The following is a 26,785-nucleotide window of genomic DNA, read 5'->3' as shown; positions in this document are numbered from 1 at the left end:
ACCATGAAGTAGGCAGAGCTGGGTCTAAAACCCAGAGCTTCTAACTCCAAGTTCAGCCTGCATTACTCAGTTTTTCTAGCCAACAAGGATAATATAGTCAACTTATAAATGATCAATGATTCTGTATTCACCTCCAAGTTCTGAATATTTGGAAGGTTGGGGTTACTTTTATAGGTAGTGATGATCATCAGGAAGGTGATCCAGTTGTCCACAGAAAAGGTTTTTCACCTTAATGTTTAAGTTGCTAAGTACATCCTTCTTGAAAATTATTACAGGTATATTGAATATCCCTTATCCAAAATGCTTGGGACCAAAAGACTTTTGGGTTTTGAATTTTTTTCAGTTTTTGGAATACTTACAAATACATAATGATATAGCTTAAGGATGGGACCCAAGTCTTAATACAGAATTCATTTGTTTCATGTATTCTTCTACATACAGACCAAAGGTAATTTTATACAATATTCAAATAATTTTGTGTGTGAAATCAAGTTTCACAATGTAGAATTTTCTACTTGTGGCATCCTGTCAGCACTTAAACACATTTCAGATTCAGAGCATGTCAGATTTTCAATTTTCTGATTAGAAATGCTCAACTCATATGGTTTTGCACAAACTACAGATTCACTCTATCACTGGATCTATATATAGATCAGTACTTTGCAAATATAATGAAATTATCAAGTTAGCAAATCACCCATGTATACATTTCAAATTCTTATACTAATGAATTCAGTGTAAGGATCAACTTAGATGTAGGAGTTGGAATTGGCTGGTTGTCCTAATCAGTTGTGTTACTATGTCAGACTTACCACAGACAGCTTAAGGACTGATGTTTATAATGTACTTATAGATCAGTGGTTGGAAGTATCTGAACACAAGTATCAAATATGAACTATTGCCACTATCGTCAGTGTGTGATAGATGTATTTAGAGTGTACATATATTATTACGAAATTTTATTTGCCAGAATCTCATTCTTACATATCTTCCAACCTCCCGGAGCCCTAAGATATATTAATTGTTTAACATCTATTATTGTATGATACTGTTTTAAAAAGTTCATGTGACTTTATCCCTATAAATCCTTTCCAGACATAGGTAATATATGTAAATATCTTTCTATTATGTAGGTTTATCCTTTGTTTATTTTTATGCTGCTGTGGTCATAACCCAGTACCTTGCATGCTAGGCAAGTACTCTATCATTGGGCTACATTGAGCTACATTGAGCTTCTTAGCCAATAAGTTCTTTAAAGATGATAGCTATATCTGCTGCTCCGGGACCATCAAATGCAACATTTCCATTCTAACCCTTGTTTACAGACTTTTTAAGGGTATGCATTTCAAGTTTGATATTTTCAAAAATTGAGCTTCTATCATTTTCTTTTATCTAATGGTCTGTTTTTGAATTCTAAAGACATGAAGTTGCACTATGGAGATCTCACTGATAGTACCTGCCTTGTGAAGATCATCAATGAAGTAAAGCCTACAGAGATCTACAACCTTGGAGCCCAGAGCCACGTCAAAGTAAACCATTTTCTTTATCATTGTCTCTCCAGCTGTGTTCCTGTGGTAGTGTGTGTTTTACATGTGTTTGTTGCTGCTGCTGCTGCTTCTTTTTTTTTTTCCTTTCTGTAATACCTTTCTTTTGTTTGTTTGTTTGTTTTTATGTGGTGCTGAGGATAGAACCCAGTGCCTCACATATGCACTGCAAGTGCTCTACCACTGAGCTACAATCTCAGCCTCTGTCTGTTGCTTCTTAATTCGATAATACATCCACCTGTCCTAGTCTTCAAATTTAGTCATCCATGTTAATTTGGTTATTGATCCCAAGGGAAATACTGATAGAGCTTTTTGAAGGTATATTTTCTGTTACTGAACAGGATACAATCTTACTGTTAACCCTCAAATAGCAGTACTCATTTATTTTGTTGTTCCTGTAGTCATGAGTCCTGGCAAGGTTTGTTAACTGCCATTTCAGATCACATTATGAATAAAATTTTGTTAAAATGTTGGAAGATGTAACTCAGTAAAACCTTGACTTTAATTTTTGTTAGTGACTATAACTGATTGAGAGAATATTTTTGGAATCTCAATTACGTTAGAATTAGCTGAGTTAACTTTTTGTTGTGTATGGTAAAAATTATTGGCAGAAAGCTTTTTAGCCTATTCTTCCTTAGTGTGACATAGCTAATGTCGATTTCTTCCCTTTTCTCAGATTCTTTGGTGCTCTGCCTTCCTTCCTTTCGTTGTTCTTTCTGGAGCAAATCACAATAAACCAGAGAAGCCCCTCCCAGGCTTCTCATCATCTGCTTCACTTAGGGTGTCCTACTATTACTTTGGTGAATGAAATCTGAACCCAGGATGATGTGAGTTCTATTTAGAAACTTGTTCAATTAGCATAGTTAGTGAAGCTTAAAAATAAAAGCAAATGACTTTAATTTTAAACTCTATCTCCTGGAAAAAAAAAAAAGAAGGTCCAGAAAATCTACCAGCATTTTTTGCTATTTAATGAACAAACTCAGCAGTTTTATTTTAGGAAGTATTTAACATCTCTTGATGTTTCTTTATATCACCAGCTTTTCAAACGATGGAGGCTATGTGCCTATTTCCTATAGCTCTTTTAGTTTGAAATGAAATTATGAACTGAATCTCATGAAACATTGCAAAATGCTATCTGAACAATTGATAGGAGATTTAAAAATTTGATTGTCAATCCTCATAATAAATTTTTATGTAAGAAAAATTGAAAAATGACCACATATTCATCATAAAGATACCTCTTATCTTCTTATCCGTGCTGTCTAGGAAAAAAATTTTTCCCTTTCCTTTTATCCCCCTAGTGTTAGCCTCCACTCCATCTGCAAGCTCCACCCCAGCTGCTTTTCCCTTTCTTAATCTATATATCCAGATTTTAAAATTTTATATCCAGATTTAAAATTTGGTCTGAAAAAGGAATTAGGGTCTTTAGGTTCAAGCAGAGCTGTTTTCCTAAATGATTCTCGATGTGTTTTCTTATTCAAAAAGGGTGTTTTAGGCATATTATTCTTGAGAGATTAACCCACCTCCCTGCTTTAAAAAAGCAGTAATTCTTAATCATTCCAGGAATGAAGATCTTATTTTCCTTAAATGAGGCAGTCAGTCTATCTTCCACATTATAATTCATCTGAGTGTTTTTGACCTTCCTGACCAGCCATAGAGTATCTTCCAGACAAAACAGAGTGTTTTGGAATGAGTACTCTGTTATTCAATTTCCCTAAGATTAAGAAGTTTCCTTTGTGATTGTAGATAGGTTATCACCTCCTGGAAGACATGAACTGGCATGGCAGAAGGATGTAGGACATTTTATAAAGGTTTATTTATAGACATCCCTCCCTCTGTCATTTTAGTATTAAAAGAGCCAATCCTTTTCTTTCTCCAAAAAGTATTTGTAGTTCAAAAAATGTTTTATTTCTTTAGTTGCCGGGTGCATAATAGTTTTGGGTTATCATTCCAAAGTAGTTGTACTTAAATAATAGAAAGAAAAGGAGATTGAGTTGATTCCTTCTAAATTGCTGTAGATATTAATTTTTCTGTTTTACATTATTTTGACTGCTTTTCCTATAGGTGAGTGGTGCTCAATTAAGAATTTTGGTTTGTAAGGTTATTTAATCCTTCAACAAAGATTTGTTGAATGTATACCTAATGTAAGGTATCTTACATGGTATAGTAAGGACAAGGAGTTGTGTAAATTTTACTTCTGCTGTAGAGGATTTCAACTTTGGTAGAAGTGTTTTGTAGCAAGGACCATAGATTGGCACAGTGTCTTCCAGTCTTTGGAGGAAGGTGAGAAAGACCTTCCATCTGAGGGGGATATGGATAGTGTCAAGGAGGAGCAGGTGCTGGCACTGATCTTGAAGCATAAGGAAGATATTATAGAAGAACATGCAAGGGAATCAGGTCATGAGATAGTTTTAAAAAGTTGTGAGGTTTGGGAAGTTTTGGGGTGTGCAGGTATTAAGTTCAGCATTCAGAGCCCTTGAAATGCCAGGTAGCAGCTAGAAAAAGAGAGCAGAGAGTGAGGATTGAACCTTGGGGACTTGCCTGTAGTTAGAGGAGAAGGAAGAATAGAACTGATGGCAGAAACAGAGATGAGAGGCAGTGGGTGGAATTATCTTGGAAGTTGTGAAGTTAGGCCATTTCAAGCAGGAAAGGATGAATCTAGGAGAGAGGACCAATAAAAGCTCACTGGCCTCGTCAGTAAGGCTGGAGATGACTTTGGGACTTATTGTGTGTGTGTGTGTGTGTGTGTGTGTGTGTGTGTGTGTGTGTGTGTGTATTTTGCTGGGGTTGGTATCCAGGGCATCACACACACTAGACATGCATTCAACCCCTAAGCTACATATTTAAACCTGACTTATGATTTTAAAAAGAGCATTTTGGTGATGGGACAGAATAAGATAGTGAGAACAGAGAGGGTTTAGAAGTTAAGGGGTTGAGGGGTTATGAGGGAAATGCAGACCAAGTGGATTCTTTTATCAGATTTCTTGGTAGAAGGACAAGAGAATATGTTAGATAAAGGATATATCAGCATCCCCTGAAGGTTTCCAGGTCCGTCCCCAGAATCTGAAGTCCAGGGTTTGAGAACTTGCATTTCTAGGACATGTCCAGGTGACGCCTGACCCTTATCTGAGGATAACATATTGAGAGCCATTACTCTGGTGTTTCAGATTTCTTGGTTTATCCATGTGTCTTAAATGCATTCTTCTTTGACTTTTTTCTTTAATGTATGAGCTTTTGAGTTTGATATACTACACTTCTTTTACTCACCAGTTAATGCTTCGAGCTTTTAAAACCCAAAACTGTATCTGCAATCAGGAATGGTAAGAATGGAATGAGACTGAAGAGAATCTGATATACTTTTATGCCAAAGATCTTCACATTCATAAACCTCCGTTTTCCTAAGCAGTGTGTACAGTTCATGAGAATAATTCCTTCTCAGTTACTTCTGATATTTTAAAGAAATAATATGAGTACAAACCATGGTAGGCATGTACTACAAAATCTTCCATGCTTTATACCTCTGTTTATCATGTGATCTAAGACAGGTTGATTCTTAGTTACAGGCGGAGTGGGCATAGGGAATTGGAATTGGGATAAAGGCCCTTGGGTGCTGACTCCACAAACCTGCCAGGCAGCTGGGGCATGCTGCTCTGTCACTGGACCACTTTAGGCTCTGCCTGTTTTCCTAGTAGCTTGTTTTGGGGGTTAGATTGGAAAATACATATTTTATTTCTCTCAATTAATATCTGTATTATTCATCTTTACAGAATTTATTGTACTTACAGATGATAGACTTTTTTTTTAATGAATAAGTTCTTCCTGACAGTGGAATGCTTGCAATAAGATTAAATAAAATAAAATGTCTTATTGTTTGGTGCTCTTTTGAAAGAAGTTTCTAATATTAGCACACTTAATTTTGAATCTATGACTTTTAGACTGGGCATTGTTTGTTTTGGCTTCTCTTTGTGTGGAATAAAGTCTTCTATCACTCTCACTTCCACTTAATTTGATGTGGGCTATGGTATGCTAAAAGTAAGGAAAATAAAATAATAGGAAGTTGGTCTGGTTTCCTGTAGGAAACCAATGAAGATGAAATTGGTTCTTGGAATAAGCCCACAGCAGTCTGGGAAATACTGACTGAAGACATTTTTCTGAATCATAAACAGAAAAATTATGACTCATGAAGTAGGTCATTGAAAGGCTGATTTGATCTTATGTGGGAGAAAGTGAGAGATGACTGAAATGTACTAGTTATTAAAAGTAGTTAAACCTAGCGTGATGACATCATCCAAGTAGGAACAAATTATCCAGTATGTGGACCTGCCCATTTTGATGGAAAAAAATGTTTTAGGAACCTGCTTTTTTGAGATTATTGGTTTTTTGTTTTTCTTCCCTGTGTAAATAATAGTGTTTCTAGGCTGTTCTGCATTCCTTGCTGTCATGCCTTTGGATTTGTCCACTGTTTCTCGCAGCTTCTTTGATAACCTTATGTCAGTCTTGAAGTCATAGTGTTAGATGAGCTCTTTCCCCCATTGAACCTGGTCCAGTATTATTACCTTTTGTCTCAGTGTCATGTTGGAATTGCCTTGATTTTTTTTTTCAAAAAATTAAAATTACACAATCATACAATGTTAGAGCTAGAGGGAATGTTAGAAATAATTTAATATGATTTTCATTTTAACAAATGAAGTTGTTTGCTCAGTCATACATTTAATTACTGCCAGTTCAGGATTGGAACTCAGGTCTTTAAATCCTATAATTTATTTTAAAAATCAAGAAAATGATTATATTAGTTATAATTCTGATAGAAAATCATCCCCCTTGTAAGTCCCTATGTGTATAAGTTTCTTCTTAAGCTCATTTTCCCTCTTTGTGTCTTCAGTGGAAATTCACTTATTCTTTTCTTTGTTTTGAGAAAGATTTTCAAATTCTTTTTCAGTGCTAAAGACCATTATTACGTCTTTAACTTTCTTTTATTCAACACAACTAACTCCATATTTTCTACTCTTCTTCTAACCCTTTAATTTTATTACTTTCCCTTTCAATTCTCTGTGTTGTTTCATTTTGTTTCATGACAGCTGGGGGAGGGCTGAGTGCCTGGGATAAGAGCTGAGGCAGGACCTACTAAATGGAGATTGAGGTTTCCTCATACAGTCTTAGGAGATCTCGGGAACCCAAAGAGAAGGAGCCCAGGTAGTCCTCCTTGGGGAGTCCTTAGACTCAAGAAGCTAGTCACAAAGACTTGATTGTGGACCAAGTGGCTAGTATAGTTGTGGCTGGATACCAATATAGAATCAAGGAGAGATGAGACAGACAAGCCAATCCAGGGAATGAAGTTGGGAATTAAAAACAGGCATGGGAATTAAAATGGTGGGCCCTGGGAAAGGGCCCGAGCAATTTAATTCAGCTCCAGTGACTTTTTCCTGGAGGTTCTGAGCTGAAATTTTAGTTTGATAGTTAGCCTAGGTTTTCATTCCCAGGAATCCTGAACCTCTTGGGACCTCTAATTGAGGGGAGTGGGCAAATGAATAATGCAGTGGGAGAATTGCATTATGGTGGGGAAGGGCAGGTGCCTATGCCGAACATCTGGTTAGAGGCCTGACTGACTCAATTATAGAACAAAACAAAATTGCAGCAAAATGGCCCTTTACTGTGTAATTATAGCAAGGGTAGGGGGTGGCCTGTTAAAAACCCAGTGCAAACAAGAGAAAGAGACTGTTCTTCTCTGATCTTATTAATTTATTTACTTTGGAACCTGTGGAAGCTGGCAGGGTGGTATGAGTGGAGCAGGAAAAAAACTCTTGCTTTTAGGAGGAACATCCTTGGAGGTGGATCAGGACCTGGCCTCATAGTCCACATGATTATGTGGTAGAGTTTCTTATGTCACCATGTGTGAACACAGCCTCTGCCTCTCTACTGCAGTGGCTGCCTTTTATTGGTTTGTGCCTGCAGGATGCACTGGGGTCACTTTGCACCCAGTATGGGGATAGGGATTCAGAACTGTGTCACAAGACACTTTTTGTATAGTCAAGAGCTCTCAAACCAGGGGTGCATGCACATCAGCATCCCTGGAACATATTCTAAAACTTCATGTCCAGAACACCCCCACCCCTGCAAGATTCTGCAACTTGGAATTTTCCTTGTTTTTGAATCCTGGTCACATCACATGCTGACTGTAGGACTTTGACAGGCCTTCCTGACCCTCTATTTTCTCATCCTTAGGACATGATTCTGCCTATGGGCCTGTCCACTTTGAGTTGACTGTAACACCCTTACCCCAGGTATCCACTCATCTTGTTTTATTGACTGTGCTCAACCTTTACTCAGACATCAGCCACTGGAAAGGCCCTCCTGACTGTGTGCAGTAGGAACACTCCTAGGAAGGGTGGTACCCCAGTCCTGAGGATGTAGGCAGGGGTGAATGCAGTAGGCAAGGGAGGAAGGAAATGCCAACTGGCTACTCCGCCTCCCCACCCCCACACCACCCCCACAATATCAGTGTGCCCTGTCTTCACAATGTAGGCTAACATGAGGCTGATTATTTAGGGAAGTGGAAGAGCTTCTGCCTGAAATGGGGCCTGCTCTTTGCCTTAGCTGCAGGCAAAGGCAAGAGTATTTTCCTCAATCAAATGCCTATAGTTCTTGCCACTGCAGTGTTAATTTGCATGACACATTCTAAAGGGGGAAATGATGTTCTGGGCCCTTTGTATTTTATTACATAGACCATAGAATTCGGAGGTGGCATAGCTCTTGGCAGTGAGCCAGTTCAAGTTTCACAAGTGCCTGCCTGGGACTGCCAGTTGATGAGCAGCCAGCTCTGTGTAGCCTAGAACCCAGAGTTGATGCCCCTCATTTGCTTTTCAGGTGCAAACTGAGAAGACTAAGGATGGAGGTGGGGAGGAAGGTATGATTGAACTGAAAGAAGTTTTACTTCTCCTGTCATTCCTACCATTTAGTACAGTGAAATGAAGTTCCGGTGCAATAATTTTGAATTAAAAACAATTTTTTTCCTTGCTGGAGGGAACTGATTATAATTAATACCATATGAGTAGTGTTTGCATAGCTAGGAAGATCCCCAAATACAACAATGCAAGGTACAAATGAGCAAGTACATCAGTGATGCTAAAATAAAATTAATAAATAGGAAAACACTGACTCATCAGGAATGATTACAATCTTTTGGTTAGAATAATTCAATTCATTTTAATTTTTTTAATACTGAGTGTTTATACTATTACTGGTACACATGTAAGTGTCCTTAAAGTAGGGTGTGTTAATAGTATATGCTACTCATGGAATTATTGTAGCTCAGTAATTAGAATGAACAGCCTGTTCCTATTTGTGTAATTATGTTTTACAGAAATTACCAAGTCAGTAACATAACTATAATATTAATGAATATATTTTTTAAGGTTTAAAAATAAATATTTGTTTTAATACCACAGATACATTTTTGTCCACTTACTAGATTATAAAAATTTTATGTCTATATTGGGTCTCTGAAAATAACTTTTTAATAGGTAGATGAATTGATATATTTCGTATGAGGTTTAAAAATTTTTTGTATGAGGTTTAAAATTTTTATATTGTCACATGTAATTCTTGGATATGCTCATAGCAACGTAAAACTTTCAGATTGTTAGCAAATTGTGAATGTCGAAATAATAAAGATGCCTGTGAGCAGAATGTTTTACTTCGGTAAAAAGCAGTGAGTGCAACTTTGAGAACTGAGGATTTATATGGTGGATTTGCATTTGTACCTAATATCCATGCGTACTATAGTGTGTATGTCTCGAAAACGTAGCCTCCTTACAAGGTCAGTGAATAGGGAGGCGACTGGAGCAAATCCTGGATATTTTAATTCCATAGATGGATGGCATGGGTGGAACAAACTTCTACATTCAAATAAAATTGTGTTTTTGTTTTTGTTCTTCATGTCCGTATTTCTTTCTGATCAGTCCTATTGCCCTTTCATCTGTGCAGGCACAGTCCCCATGATGTTTAATATAGATGGTAGTCACTTTAGTTTGGCTATGGGGCAAAATTGTATTATAAACATTTTTCCATTTTGTAATTTAATGTTTATGTTTATAATATATAAACACTACTAATATAAATATGGCTTGTTATTTCCCATGGCTTCTAGGAAGAAGTTGGGCATTTTTTACCTAATAGTCATGAGAATGGTGGGATTGTACACTGTTGGTGGGTCCCTGCATGTCATCTGGCTCAAATTCTTATTGAAAGCCTGTTGTAGATTTGAGCAATTGAATTCAAATCTAAAACTACTTAAAAAGTCCTTTATAGTCCATTAAGAATTTATATGGGAGAGAACACTCTATGAAATTTCTCCTCTCCCTGTTCAAACAGATTGTTGTATTTTATTAGATCTAGGTGGTATTGTAATTTTGATAACAGCTAATAATGTTTGGAATTTTGCTTATAATTAGCAGACCACACAGCAGTATGTTTGTTGAGTTTTGCACCCTTAACCTACTACTAACTTGTTTACTAAATACAAGTAGTATTTTAATATTTTAAGTTATTTTGTATATATTAAACTGAAATTAAGGCTGATAGCCAAATGTGCATGTATATTTTAATATCAATTTTGATATGTGTTTATGAGTACAAATGGTGAATTAATAGTAAGTCAGTACATGTATTGCAAGTGAAACTTTCTGTTTTGGACTTTTAATGATGAATAGAAATAGTTTTTAGGATTCCTAACTTGATACATAAAGTTCTTAATTTGTTTAAAGTTATAGAAAAATAATGCCTTATTTAATATTATAGTTAGACATTTCTTCTCTCCCCCCAAAGTTGTGTGTAAGTTTAACAAACTAAGTTTAACTTCTTTTTTCAAAATATCTAATAAAGCTTGGTTTCCAATATAATTTCTAGTCTATAGTACAAGTGAAGTTTATAAAATTTGTTTTGTTAAAGTTGGATGCCTAAATTGGAATAATGAGATAAAATGAGACCTTTTCTGAATATTGAATGCATCAGAATCTTTTCTATTAATTTCTACTATAACTTATTAATTGAATTTACCAGTGCCAGCAAGAATAAAATTATGAGAAAATAATGTACTAGATTTTTCATTTTTTGAAAAACATCTAATGTCCAAGATTAATAGGTATCTTTGTTCCTTTTATGTTTTTATAATACTCATATAATGTGTGAGAATATAGTTTAGAGATGTTCATTTTGAAAATCTGAAGTGAATTTGATTTTATTTACAAGAAGCTGCATGAAATCTTGGATTAGCATCAGCATATTAAACCCTGTTAAGTTCATTATTAAACTAGATTGTGAATTTCTTAGAAAACGTTGCGTTTTAAAAGATCAGTTCAACTTCTATACGGTTATAGTGATTTTTAAAATCAGTGTTTTCAGAGAGGAAGAATGTTGTGTTGATAGTAATCATGCAGTTGTAAAGGTCAGATAGGTAGAGAGGAGGCACAGTGTGAGCTCATTTTGTTTAGTGTTTCAGGGTCAACTTTTTCCTGTCTCCTTTTCACTCCCATCCCCATACAGTCTTAGAAATTGATAATACTGACAAAATAAACCTCTAAAGGACATTCTTCAGGGTTATTAATACACATCATTAGTCCTGATTGTAAATAATCACTCTTTGCCTCTACTGTGTGGATTAATTGTGAAATGGTACAGAGGACAGGTTTTGTTTGTTTGTTTTAGTGTTCCATATGGTTAACACTGGAGGGTTTTTTGTTTGTGTTTTTGACACTGACATTTGTCAGGACAATTCAGAGCCAAGCTGAAAGGCTCTCTGGTGTGTTCTGACGGATTTCTCCATCTTCCCCAGGAAGAAATGTTTGAATGTTTTTATTAAGATTACTTGGTTCTTACATCACAATATTTGAGTTATTGTTTATTTGAATTAAATAATGTGAGTAAATTATATTTTTATCTGTTTTCTATATATTAAATACTATGGAAACATTGACTTAATGATCATTTATTTTATCCTATTGTTGGGAAGGATATTTAGATTGCAGTTTTGCAAAAATTATTTTTTTGAAATTATTTACTTAAAAGAATTAAGATCTCAACTTTAAATCATTTTTCTTTTCAATCATAACTCCAGCAAAGTTGTCACATTAACTAACATCAGTACCAATAATGGAAAAAGTCATCGGTTATGTTAAATGATATTGTTACTTGATAACCTCCAGTAATCCTTCACTTCTATGCAGTTACTTCACAGGGACAATAATAGAAATTCCTGACAAGATTCTGCGTTTGTGTGGGCAAGCAAATTTTTCCTGAAGCTCTTTTTTCGTCTGTTAAGAGACAAAAGTTTTTAGTGTACTGAAGAGTGTTGTGCTCTTTTATACATATAGATGGCAGCAAAGTGTTACAGACCATGGAGGCCAACTTTGTAGTGGGAATGAAGGATGAGTGACAGTGCAAACTGACTTCCATCAGCATAGCTGCCTGTGTCCTGCAGTAAAACCTAAAATAAGAAAGAAAGCTACTATTGATAACACAAGAATATAGGAGAATGAAGAAGGCTATGGGAAGCTATAATATACTGAATTTCTGGACATATCCCAGGTGGGAAAGCTTAATCTATTAAGGTATGTCATCCACTCCTGTCAGATAATTGGAATCAGCTAAGATAATGTGCATGTCAAAAAAAAAGTGACAGTGAAGGACTGAGGAGGGGTAAGGCAAGAGGGAAGTAAAAGAGAAACCATCACAAACTGCAGCGGCAAGTAAGGCCTGCTGCCTGAGGGTACTGTAGAGTTTGGCCTGCGTGTCTCCTTTTTAGTTAAGCAAGTTACAAAGAGGAAATGTCAGTCCACGAATCAGGCAAACATTCCATGGGAACATTTGCTCAAATGTCAGCATTTTAGAAAATAGAACTGCGGTCTATTATGGCCCAGTCCCCAGGCTGAATTTGCTATTGAATGCACAAGTACAAATGTATTTCTTCACAACGCATTTGCAATTAACAAGTCATTTTATGTCCTAATTAGCATTCCTATATAATGACATAAGCACTATAAAAGATGTTGGTCATCATTATAATTAATATTTAATATGTGTCTGCTTCTGAGGACCTTTTGGTGGCTTCTCACAAATTTCCAGGTGATTTTCAAGTTTTAGAATTGCATTTGGTAAAATCAGACAAGAGGATCAGATGAAATAGAAGCCTGTGTATTAGAAACTGAAATCTGGAAGTGAGTTATAAAAAAGCAATTTGTAACACGTCCTGAACAATTGAATCACTTCAGTCTCTTACTGCTTGCAAACATAATAAGGGTTTCTTAGTATGTTTCAAGTAATGGTAGTGTTGTTCAGGAAAACATTTCCCTTACCCTTCAGTTTTTTTCTGATCTCCTCTGAGGTGATTTAGTACCACAGACTAATCTCTGTGTCACAAAATTGATTCTAAAGGTGTGTATAACAACTTGCTTAAATGCAATATCTGGCAAGTTTCTCTTGTGACAGCAACTTATTTCTCACATAATTATTTTCTTAGTAAATTTGATATCTTAACAACCCCTTCCCTTATTTCTGAGTTCAAAAAATAACACTTAATATAATTTATTTCTCATACTTAATAAAGGCTTACTTGAGAGTATATTGCCGTTCACCCTCTAGTTGCTTCAACCAAATGAGGTTAGAAGGGAATGTGGTTTGTAAGGGTGAAGGTGGTTTCCAGCATCATTTGCTGTGTACTGTAATGGGCCTCAATGGTGTTTTAATGAAGCATAAAACATATTCTGGCTGCTGCTTGTTACTTATTAATGATTAACTGGTTATGCTCTGTCATATATCAGTAGGAAAAGATACATACATACGCAGTTTTTTCTGTTTTAAATTATGTTGTGTTTAATTTGTATGTAGAGAGTTTTATATTACTCCAGTGTTTCTAGTAGCATGGGTTTTATGAACATAAGACTTAAGAAAGATATGACCCCCAAAGATGTAATTGTTTTATAATTTTGTGTGTCTTCAGTTTAATTAATTTGATAGAATTTTATAAGATGAACTTGCACCATATTATTTCTTAAAATGAAAGTCTAAAATGTTCGAATTAGTTAAAATTATATATAAATTCCTTTATAAGTCATTAATGAAATATTCAATGTATTTGCTAAGGGGGTTGTAGATTAACATGCTATTTGAAAACAATTTTAACTGAATGTAATGTTTTGCAGGTGACTGCTTACATTTTATTTTATGCTTTTTCCCTCTTTGGCACATGTTAGGTGCAGTCTGTCTTTTCTTAGTAGTACAGTATCATACAGATTATTTATTTGACCTTTTCATTGCCACAGTTTTTAGAAAAAGGACGGGATTGCAACACCACTTCCTCCAACTGCTGGTTTCAAAAGAATCATGTCTCACATAGTCACATCTAAGTGACTTGTATTCCTTACTAATAGAAGAACATTATTTTAAAGCTTTTAAAAATAGTTAATTTTCTGAATATTGGCATTTGCATATTAATTAACCTGGAAATATTATGTAAATGTTTTGTGTGAATAATTAAATACTAAATAATTACTATATTTATTCCATTTGCTTGTGACCTTTTAAATGGACTTTTTTAAAAAAGGATACTTTATAAATGATGTCCTATGTACTTTTTAGAATATACAGATTTTGTGTGTTATAAAGACTTCAATATATTATTGACATTTTAAAAACCAATTTTAATTTGTTGACTTTGAATTAATTTATGTGAAAATTTTCATTATAGAAATATTTAAGTAATATTTGTCTTATGTAATTTCTTAATTATGTTTAATTTACTTAATTAAGCAGCATTCCAGTTGATCGGTAAGATAGAGAACACTATTGTTTGGAATTATGCTATAAAATATTTGTGCTTATAATTTTTATTTTTCTTATTATGCCCAAATTTTATTCTCTTTTACTTGATATGAAATATTTTAAAATGTCTAAACAGTTAAAAATTATTTAAATTGATAGATGAGAGAGACCATAATCACAAAGATTATTTTCTCAGGTGGCTGTTAATTTTCAAGAACTATTATGATAGTAGAAGGAGTAATTTAACATGAGTGTGCTAAAATCCGATTTTGGCCTGAAATTTAATTGTCCTTTTTTTTTTTTTTTTTTTTTTTAAACAAGATGCATCTTTGTTATAGGAATGAAAGCCTAAGTTCATCTATTCATTGCCTGTATTTATTTGTATTCTTGAAGGGCCGATTTTATATAGATTTTATGTGCGTTCTCATGTTATATTTTTGGCATGTGTTCTCTGTCCCTTCCTCTTTCTCTCTCAGTTCTTATTGAGGATTTTAGTTGTCAGGTTGAAGCATCTTGAATGATGATGAGTCTTGTTCGTGCAGCTTTTTGGCACAGGATCCAGAAACTAATCCATAAAGCAGTTATAAAAGTCTCCAAAGTGTGATATATTAGCTTGTCTTTTCTTTCTCAAGTTTTCTCTTTGGATAGGTTTGACTAAGTTTTCTTTTTCTTTAAAGTGTTTTCCACCAGCCTTATTCTGAATGAATTTATAGATGCATCATTTGGGAAAAGAAGTGTTTTAACTGACAATATAAACATCCTGATTAAATACCTATCTGATCAGAGATTTTAAATCACCAAACAAACCAGTAAAAAGTTCTTCTTTATATTGTGGTATAAATTACATTCTAATGAAAATTTGTAGTAAAAACTTTTTAGTAAATTTTTGACACTTAAACATTGTCACTTTTAAACCAGAAATCTCAATAATGTCAGCTCTTATGCTTATGAAATGCTTATGAAAAGAAGCATTGTAAGTTGATTTTATCCTCTTTCATAGTAAAAATTGAAACTGACAAAAATTTTTACCTCATCTTACTCATATACTTGTGTTCTTACAGAAAAAGTATGATAAAAATTTTTAGTGAAATCAATTCACTAGATAAGAATTACATTTCTATCTGTAAAACAAGTGTAATGTACTGTAATTGAATGCCTTCCTTTACTTTTCAAGGGCATTTGATTTTCCCTACTCTGTAATCTTACTTCCAGATGTTAGTACATGACATTGTATGTCGAGCTCCTGTCAGGTGTTTGATTTTTTTAAAATATTAGCTCTATGATCTCATGCTCTAGGTAGTATCTTGATTTCTCATTGATTCAAATTTTGTTGCTGTCATGTACTTTTTATTCTCGGTCCTCCATCTGCATTAGTCAAACTTAAACTAAAGACATATGTTTGCTGCCACATATCAAATCCCTTACTGGGTAATCTGTAGTTTATTTAAATTGTACTATGACTTTAGACCTTTACAAATAGAGCTTCATAAAATAAAATAAGTGGTTGCATGTTCAGATATCTTAATGAAATAGCAGTATAATGATAAAATATTGATTGCTAATCTGGGAGATTAGAAGGACACAAATATAAAATATCACAAGTTATCTCCTAGGAATTTGTAATAAATCTTAATGATAACTACAAGATTAACATGCGAACTAAGCGTTTTGCTGTATTGACAATTTATATACATTTGTTTGGCCCAATTTCAATTATGTAAATTCTGTGATTCAAGCCTCATTGACTTAAATTTGTTATTGCTATATGGAAATTTAAAAATGCCTAAATACTAGCACAAGGTAGTTTTTGCCTATGTGTGATGAAAAATAAAGGAATTAGACTTTTCAGAGTCTTTATCTCATTAGAGGAGAACTTCTGAACAAAACACAGCCTTTCTGAGCCTCAGTTTCCTCATCTGTAAAATGGAGTGTGAGGCTTTAGGATGTGGAGAAGGGTTAGGTTACATGTACTACAACATCTCTTTTGACCCTGAATTTCTGTGATATTGTTTGAAGTGGTATTATGCTTATTAATATAAATTATTTGTCTTCTCTGAAGTCAACATAAGTGTTAATAAAACCCAAAGATGAAAGGTTCAAATAATTGAGAATCAATGGACTGAGTTTAGTATATGATTGTTTTCTTGAGAAATATTTAAAATTCTTTTATGAAGTAGGCTTATACATTTAAAAAAATTAATACAGAAGAGTGGAAACTCCAGGATGGAAAAAGCATTATGCTTCATGTTGTCAAAAAGTAAAAATTAAAACTGAGTACTGTATAAGCCTTTGCTAACATTCGTACCATGGGAATATCTTACCTACAGAAAATTAGTATGTGAATGTTTTCCATAAAATAGAAATTTGAATGAATAGGTTGGTTTTCTGAATAACATTTGCTAATTTTTTTATAGGTACATAAATATATGTGCATTTTCTTCCCAAATTGATTCTGAGGCCTATAAATAAATTTACATGCCAAACAAATAAACCTGTTTTTATTCTCTGAACATTATTGAATGTTCAGGTTATGATTAAACTTCTAAATATTGTTAAATATCTTCATTTAAGTAGAACTTTTCAGAAGTTTCTATTTAATAAATTGCTTTTGTCCCCCCACCCGGTCCCAACCTCCAAGACAAAAAGCAGTTTGTTTGGAGACTTACTTAGTCTTAAAGAATATATTTGATTTGTAGGACAATAAGTCAGTATTAGCAGCTCTACTGATGGTGTGCTAAATGAGAGTTTATAACATGTAAATAGTGGTTGAATGTAGGTAATTTTGTAAAGCAAAAGGTGACAGTTTCAGAGATATATTTTTCAAGATGGTGTTTTAATCTAGCATGGTACAAATTCATCTGGTAAAAAAAAATGTTAAGTCTTGATTTCCAATGTGTCTTTTTTTGTTTTTGATGGTAATGAGGATGGAACCTGGGGCCATGTATATGCTAGGCAAGCATTCTTTCACTGAGCTACATCCCCTCCCCTTTAATTTTTTATTTGTAAAAGGAATTGCTATTTATTCCTTGAGTTTATAAAAAAAATCAAAGAAAAATATTTCATAGTTATATAGGATTTTTTCCTCTTAACTGTCATTTTATTTTAAGCTCATATTCCCAAATAAAAGATTCCAACATTATAACTGGCATAGATTCAATAATTTTTAAATCATCAAAATTCCATTTTCAATTTTGTGCCATTTCATGCAGTCAAGGTGGCAAACATATTCCTAAGTTGTTTTTTTGTTAAACTTATTATTAATCTTATTTTAACCCTAGTTAAGGCATTTCTAAGATATTTACTCTGAACTTTTTATAGGTTTCTTTATATGTAAGAAGTTAAGAATGTTTCAAATTCAAGTTATGAATTACATACAAATTCTTATATTGGTATTTATCCTTTGCTAATCACAATAAAATCTAGAACAACCTGTAATAGATCATTTTTTTTGTGCCTAAAGTTTCATTATTTGAAGAGCAGTTATAAAATAACATATAATCTTCTTTAAGTCCTACTCTTTTTTTTCCTAATATAAGAAGTACTTAATCAGCTTTTTGCTGTTTTTGCTTTTGGTATGATATTAAAAGTTTTCTTTTTAAAAGCTGTGGTACCAAATTCAAAAGTACCTGAAAATTAATTATGCATTGTAATTAATGCTAACAATTTGTTTATGTGATATATTTCTTTTGTTTTCATTATCCTTATGTAGAGTGGTGACTACTTTCTTACAAGTGGTAGATTCTAGCCTAATTCCTTCATTTGTGTGTTAGATAACTGAACCTCAAAGAAATTAAATTCCTCACCTCGGATTGCTCTAGGTCACTCAGCTAGGCTGTGTGTGTGTGGGTGGGGGGGCAGAAGTGGGGTTAGATTGAAGGCTTTTTTTTTTACTCTTCACTTGAAGCAAAATCTCTACACATTGTCTCTCACTTGCTTTGTCAAAGTATGACATGGATGGATTGCTTGGAATTCTTTCAAAGGCTTTCCTGTGCAATAATGATGGCAGAGATTTCAAGCATTTGTCAGGGGCCACTAATACATGTTGTGACAGCGGTTTAAGGGTAAAAAAGGTGAATTTATTACTAATAAAACATTAAAACCCTTATATTTAAAGCCAACCATAATTTACATCCAGTTTCACCCCTCACCGATTTACCTGTCTATTTTTGATTTAAGTTCTCGCCTCTTCTCTCTTCCCAGAAGCATTCATCCTGCTCCTAGCCGTCCCCCACGGGCCACCTCCCTTTAGTAGATAGGTGGCAATTGGAGTTGTTAGAGGGCTTTGACTAGAACCATCTGTTTTACTTTCCCTCAAGAACAATAGACCAGGCACTACTCCATGGGGGCAAGTGTACACAGATATCCACTATAATAAAATATAAAAACACAGAGTTTTCAGATTCCACAAATCAAATGATCTGTAACAGCCTCTTTTGGACTTCTGGGTATTCTTGCAATTCTTTTATTCATTTATTACCTATAACTCACAAACCAGTATGGTTTATTTTTCCTTTACTTTCAAAAAGCATTATTTTGTTTGCTTTTTGCATAGCATGCTATTATTAAGGTGATACCTGTTAAATTAACATTGTCTTAATATTTTTATACATTACATATGTCTGTACTGACTATCTTCTTTGGAAAAGGCAATTTCTTCTTTGACTCTTAAATATATAGGCATTTCTTGATATAAAATTTACAATCAGTTACTTAAGTAGTCTCTAGATGTGTATGGACACACAAACACACACAACTAAAATATAAAGTTGATATTGGCTTTTGATGACTTGTTCATTGTTACTTGTTTGGGTTTTTATTGAGACAGCCATACCTTAGAACTACTAGCCTTCTGTTTGAATTGGGAACCTCCCTGTTTAATATAGGTCAAATTGGTTTTCACTATTCTCAGGATAGTGAGAGTTGTTTTATCCCTTGCTTTTGATTAATTTTAGAATTTTCAGGTACTATATGAATTTCATAGGTAGAGAACATGTTGATATATTTTTAGAACTATCTATGCATTGCTTTCAATGATTTTGAATTGCATTTGACCTACTAAGAGCTCTTACTCAAGTTATCATTTTCCATAAAATGGCAAACCATTGCTGTAGCCGTTTACACTACATCAGTTAACTCTTTCTTATTTCTGAAATAGACATAGTGAATGGTTCCCTTCTTGGGTCATGTTTAAACAGTGATCAAGTTTGTAAATGTGTTTTCTTAAATAAGACCAAAGTCTAGTAATAAAACAAAAATGAAATAAATATTTGTATTTATTTGGAAATCATAAAATATGCTTTATTTCTCTGTATAGGTCTTAACCCTACTTTAAGACAACTAGATTTATAAAAACCTTAGGAAAAAATTAGGATTTAATTTAGCAAACAAATTAGGAAAATCATTTTTAACTGTAAAATGAATTTTTTTTTTACTTCAGGATTATTTTTAATAAAGCTGTGTTGCTTTGGTAAAATTCTTCTAGTGCAAAATTACTCTGTAGACTGGAGGAACACTATTGTGATAATGATATCTTTGATTAATAATGGGGTTGAACCCACTTCGTAAATCTTTAGATATTCTGGTACACCTTTCTGTGAAATGCCTTTTTCTATTCTTTGTCCATTCAGTTCTTCAGTCTTTTAAAATTGCTGATTTGTCGGAATTCCTAGTAATCTTTTTATCAGTTATATGTGCTGTGAATACATTCTTTCAGTTTGCTACTTCTGTGCTGGTTTTATATGTGGTATCTTTCACAGAACATAAATCTTAAATTTTGTTGAAGTCACTTCCCCTACCCCTTTATGGAATTGTATGTGACATGTCTGATAAATACTCTTGGGTAGCATGCTTTCTGTAGTTGCTGGGAATCTTCAAGCATCTTAAAAAGTTGTCATTCAGCATGTTCAGTATGTTATTGAAAGAATTCATATACTAGATTGGGTTAGTTCAAATGGCCTCCAAGGTTCCTTCCAAGATAAAATGCTGTGTGGTTTAAAATACACACCACATTTGCAAGAAACACAACATTTCACTGTTTCTACGACTTTCAGATGCATCGTTATTTCATGTACTGTTAGGAAAGATTTATATCATGCTTTACTGTACATCTCAAAAACAAAATATAAGCAAAATGAATTGGTTTCTTTGCAAGAAAATGTGTAATTGTGGACATTCTTCTAGTGACAAGTGTTGGCTTATTAACACCAAATTCATGCCCCATTGTGTATTCTTGTACCTTTTTATATACTGTAGTGTTTTAAACTTAAGATGTGCCATAGTTGGCAATGTACACTATTTTACCTAACAACAGCCTGAATAGCAGTGATTCAGGTCTGCACATGGTCACACAATCACATGACAATTACAACATGGCTGTCACCTGTTCAAACACAATTAAAAGGTACATCCTGATTTCAGAGCTGTTGGAGTTGAGACAAGGCTTTCTATAGAATTCATGCTACTCTGTGCTGTGTTATGAAGGTAGACGTGTGTGTTTGATGCTTTTGGAGAGTACCTTCTTCCTGGTTTCCAAATTACCAGAAAAAAATAGCAGTTTGACTCTTAATGAGAAAATTGCACATAGAATCCTGTTTTCTTTTTTGTTGTTGTTGGCATAGTTGTTCTTTTCATACTATATCTTGGTTGGGCTAACAAACTACAGCATCTAGCAGCTTGAAGAGATTTTTCAGGTACTTTGTTCTCATCTTTTACATAGTAGAGGAATCTTTCTTGTAGTTTCCCTCACTATAGGTGAGAGTTCATTTATGTACCTGATACTCACCTAATGAGTAGTAAAGAGGCTGACTGTATTTGCTAGCAGTCTGTCCTGTGTTTGGGCTACTTTCTTGTTCAAAAGGTCTGTTTATATTGAAACCAGTTCTGCTTCTTTGTAATCTCTGTGCCATTGCTTTTGTCTCTCCCTGACCCCCAAACTACACTGAACATGTCTATCCTCTTTTATGATAATGACAACTTAAAAACTTGAATATATTCTTGGATCTGCTCCTTTTTCCAAGCACTTAGTTTATGAATGCCATGTGGAGAATGTGGTGCTTAGTATAGCATGTGACATTCTAGGGCTTACCTGCTGTCTTCTCCTTTCATGCAGTTATTTGAATCATGTTTGCTTTGCTGGCCATTAGGCTATGCTGTTGGGTGATATTTAAGATGCCTAAATTTTTCTCAGATTTTTAACTCATTAGCTGTATTTCCTTTTGACCTACTTTTATAGTTTAATATTTAGACTTACCTACTTTACATTTATTTTTGTTAAGTTGCCCTCTTGGAGATGTAGGTTGTATATTTTTAGTCTGTGGAGGGTGAATGAATTAAAAATCTTAGTCTGTTAATACTGTGTCCGACATGGTATGGCCATTTCTAGTATCATCATTTCCTAATATGTGCAGCATGCTTTCTACATGTGTGTTCCTCTTGCTGGCATGTGTGTTGCACGGATGAACTAGTGGAGAGAGACTTGTGGCAGCGGTGGAACCTTCCCCATAGGTGGATATTGACATTGGCCTTCATTTCCTTCTGGGAGTGGTCATTTAGCCAGTTAGAATTCTGTTTCCTCACAAGGGCCTGCATTTCATTATCCTGTCTACAAGAAAACCATGAGGAGCTTTATCATGACTTCAAGAATGTGGGGAAATTATCAGGGATTGTTCTTGAGAAAGCTATTTCCCACGCTTAACATTTCGGTGCTGCCCCCCCCCCCGCCCCGCCCCGTTGTATCAGATCTTTCTAAACATTTTAAATTGTTTCTCAATTAAAAAAGTAACATAATAACATTAGAACAAATTTTGGAAAATAGAGAAAAGTTACCTTAAAATGCTAGAGTCTATGCTTTGTTTTTTTGCTATTTTTCTTCCTAGTCTGTTTTCAGATATTTTTGAGATATGTGAAATTATAATATACATTCAGTTATGTACCTTTTTTACAATTAAATTTTTATTTAAAATTCTTTTTTTATAATAAGTTATGTTTCAGGAACTGCATAATCATACATTAGTCTTGCACCTCAAGGAATCATGCAGAATAATGTATTTTAACTTTTACATTTATATTGAACATTATAATTGCAATGCTTTCTTATGCATTTTGCCTATTTGTTTAGATCTTCTCCACAGCTTTCTATAATAAGTACAATTATATTCATTAACTACTACCACTGGTTGTAGGGAATTAGATTGAATCTCTGCAGATTATGTGAAATATCCCATATGTTTCTTTTAACGACAAATTCATGTTTTTGTTTTCTTATAAAAAAATAGAATGTATTAATGAAAAAGAAGTTTTTTGACCTGTTTATTTTTTTTTCCAAATGTTTTCTCTTTCTTCTTCTTAATATGAGAAAGAATGTTTTGTGGTCTTGTAGACCTATTTTTCTTTTAAAATGGAGATTTCTAAAAACCCAACAAGAATGACATAGGCTAAATATGTTTGGACTTAATTCTCAATCCATTTAGTTACATTTGGAAAGACTGGTAACACTGGAAATATTTAACTTGGTGGTGAGACTGTAGATTTCCTCCTTTGCCTTACTTTTATAGTTTTGGCATATTTCAATTAGCAAGTTCAATATATAGCCCTAGAAAATTGAATAATGGATAATTTTATATTTGTAAATTTTTAATCTGTTAATTACTGGCTTCGTATATATATTGCTCCATATTTCCTGATAATCTTCAGTTATCTTTCCTTAACCATTAAATAATTATGTTTTGTTTAGAATATTTATATTGGTATCCAGTTAAAAGTTTTTTTTTGTTTTTTTTTTTCTGAATTCTGAATACCTGAAATGCTCGACTTACATCTACAGAGTCTGTGGATGAGCTTTTGGTTTTTACAGTGGGAAGAAATGCATTGGATTCTCAGACTTTCTGCTTCTTTCTATGAGTACATTTATAGTACTGTTTTAGGGAAACCAGGGATAGTACATGATCTGTTTTCACTACTAGGAAACCTTAAACATGTCTCTATGTTTGCTAGTACTGCAGAATCTCAGTGTCTTAAAAAGTTATATGGCCTGACTTTGCATCTGATATTTGAAAAACATTTGCATTTCAAAATACATCTGTTGCTTACCACATGACAAACACCAGACTTTACCTAGGTTCCAGGAATAGAAAGATAATTATGACCGTTTCTCTCTTCTACTATCACATATGGTAAATGTTGTAATAAAAAAGTACTACATGATTTGGGATGAGGGAATGATTAATTCAAAGGATTGGAGGGGACTGGGGGAAAATGATAATTTCAGGGAAATAAGAAAAGTACTCAACAGGTAGAACGATTACAGTTGTATTTTGCTAGGTGGTCACAAAAGGAGAATGCTTCAGAGAGAACAGCACAGCTGAAGCATGACTGCATGATGGTGCATGTATACTTAAAAAGGATTAACAAGTGTACCCTGAGAGAATACTTTTAACTAATCCACTTCTCTTCCTTCAACTACTCTAGTTGAAAATCTCTCTCCCTGTAGTTTATTTTATATCCATTGTTTCTATTTCTTTGGGAGAGTGGGATCCACAAGTGAAGTAAGTTTAGTTATTTTGTTATATTTTTACTCTCCAAATATTTAGAAAGGGTTATTATTCCCATGTAGACACCCTCTCCCCAAACCCTGGCCCCAATATTTTTGGTCAAGGTCATACAACAGTTTACTATTCTTGTTCTTCCCATTGTGTGGATTCAGGCTTTGTAAGTCTCCTGATTTTAATATGCTCAACACATCCCATTTATCTTTATCCTTCTTAAGGTATAATGCTCAGAATTAAATTACCTTATGCCAGGTGTTACCTGACTGGTGTGGAAAGAAATAACTCTGTTATTTTATTTGCTTAAACTAGCCAAGTTAAAGTAACTCAACTAAATTATTGTTTTTCTGACCAAGACTTTTAAAAACCTGTTTCGATGACCATGTCAGACTATCACTGTCCAGATTCATTAAATATATTTAAACATATATGTAACTTATTATTACTTGACATTCATTGAAATCCTGATAGTTTTTTTTTTTTAAACTGAAATCCTGATAGTTTTTTTTTTTTTAAACTGAATAGAAGTTGAGGTCTAATAATGGAAAATGCAAGAACTAAATTAATTTCCCTTGAAGAGTTTTAATGTGTTTTGATCAGCTGAACTTGTTAAATATATGAGCCAGTGTTTTATATAGCTAGTGGTATTTTGGATCTCTTTTTGATATGTGTTGGTTTCACATCTATCCAAACATCTGGTGAGGATATTTTAGACCACATTGGGTTTTCTATCAGCATACTTTAAAAGTAAGCAATTCCAACTAAACATTATGAAGTCTTCTATACTATAAACCAAGAAGCAATTTAGTTGGCAACTCAAAAGTGGAATGTAGAATGAAAATGAAATGAGATAAATTCCCCCCAGAGGCAGTTCACATTGTACACCCTAAGGGATGAATGCTGATATTGTACATAAAGTGTGCTTTTATAAAAGACTGGAATTTCCAAATATTTATCATGGCAGTGTTTTATACTTAAATCATATAATGAATATAGTGTCATTTTTCCTTTTAGTTCAGCTAGGCTGATAGTTTGAACTAATAAGTGATGAGACCTTGAAACTTCAGCTAAATCCTTCTTTGATACTCTAAAACATATTCTACTTTGGTTATAGGGGGTTGTTCAAATTATTTTTTCAATGTTATAAACAGTTAAGAGTTCAGATATTTTAAAGTATTTGTTTTAATTTGAACCTGTATCAGTATAAATCAAAGTACCATTCTAAAACTTTTGGATTTATATACCACCATACATAAGTCTGAGAAACAAGGGCTTTTTTGTTTTTGTTTTTCTATCTTATGATTTGAATTCTAGAAAGCAACATGAAGTAGGTCATTTTATAAGCTGGTGAGTTTTTAAAATCTCTTCCTGTTTGTTCAAATTGAATGTTACTTTGAAAATCTAAGAGATTTGTTGATATTTAGAATGTACATCATTAGGAGTATTTTCTATGTTTTTGTTTGTTGCTGGCTGGCCTTATAAAACAGTTGTTAGTGATAAATAACTTTGTTTATATCTATCAACTGAATATGTTAATCTCAGTTTTGCAAATATTTATTTTTTTCCAAGTGTAGGAATTTCTTATACTTGTTCCCTATGTATTGCCAGCAGATTTGGGATTGGTTATTTCCTTAGTTGACCACAATACTTTTTGTGCTTAGAGAGTTGAGTTCAAGTGTTTTGTTCCACATCCAGGAATATTGCAGGCTAGATTATTTGGATCAAATTATCTCTTGTAAATAACTAAAAAATGCAGGCTATAAAATCCTTCAAAATATTCAAAGTAATTGAAGAATGAACAAGGTAATGAGCCATTATCAGGCAAATACAAGGAAGTAGTGAGGCCAGGCACATATTCAGTCTGTTTTAATCCTGAGGGCATTTTCCATTTGGCAATCTGGAATTTCATTTTCGACAATCCTATGTGATAAAAGGGACAAAAAAACAAAATGCTCCATCTTTAGGTCTAAGATGAATTAGATATAAATCCTTTCTCCAACCCCAGAGTTCCACAGGAAAATTGCTTTGGTGTTAAGCAGAGTAGAAATGAAGAGAAATTCCTGAGAAGGTATAACCACAGGCAAGCCCTCAAACATATTATAATCCCAATAAATATTGCATGGGTGGTTCAGAAACCTTTAAGTCAGGATTTGTTTTAGAAGTTCAGGAACTTGTAGAACCCTTAAGTTCCTGACAAGAGCTAACAAAATTATTCTCGGGAGGAATTTACCACAAATAGGACACAAATAGGACCCAACTGTAATTTTTCAAAGGCAGTGAGCAAAAATAACCAGGTACTCAAGGAAGAAGTATATTCTAATGAGAGCTCTCTTTTCACATCTTTTCTGTTTTTCTTCTGTTTTGGCATTATGATCCCCCCCCCTTTTCCTTCTCTTTTTCTTGATACATATTCTTGATTCTTGATACATATTCTCCCTTCTTCAGTTTGATATAATTCCACTGGAAATTCTCTGCTTTGAGATTCTCAAAAGCATTCATTTTTCATTTCCTATACTATCGCTCTAATTCCCTATGCTATTGCTTCCTCATTTCACAAATGAGCTATTGGTAGAATGTCCTAGTTGACTTTTATTTTTTCTTCCCAAATTTAGTAGTAAATTAAGTTCAGGCTAGTTACATTGCTACTTACAATCCTTCAGTAGTTTCTTTATGAAGATACCTAAGCCTGACATTTGATTTCCTTGTGATCTGGTCCCAGCCAAGAGGCCTGAAGTTGGAAACTGTGAAAATAGTTGAGAATCATTCGTTCATGTGATTCATTTTCATGTCACATCACTATATTATAAACTTATCTAAAACGTTAATTCTGGAATAAGAATGTTTTTGTTTGGTGTCGGTATTATCTTTTGCTTTTTATATGGTGGT

At 33.7% G+C, this 26,785-nt stretch overlaps 1 protein-coding gene across 1 annotated transcript in view; it reads left to right on the top strand.

Moving 5' to 3' along the window:
• GMDS (GDP-mannose 4,6-dehydratase) overlaps positions 1-26,785 on the top strand; it is a 626,998-nt gene that overhangs the window by 123,627 nt on the left and 476,586 nt on the right. The window contains 1 exon segment of the mRNA XM_079148803.1: positions 1,420-1,529. Within this exon segment, the coding sequence (XP_079004929.1) occupies positions 1,420-1,529 (110 nt within the window).

The sequence above is a fragment of the Sciurus vulgaris genome, assembly GCF_902686455.1.
Source record: "Sciurus vulgaris genome assembly, chromosome: 7".
In the NCBI taxonomy this organism is placed as follows: domain Eukaryota; kingdom Metazoa; phylum Chordata; class Mammalia; order Rodentia; family Sciuridae; genus Sciurus; species Sciurus vulgaris.
The sequence above is the reverse complement of the archived record's forward strand: the minus strand, read 5'-3'. Positions and strand labels throughout refer to the sequence as shown.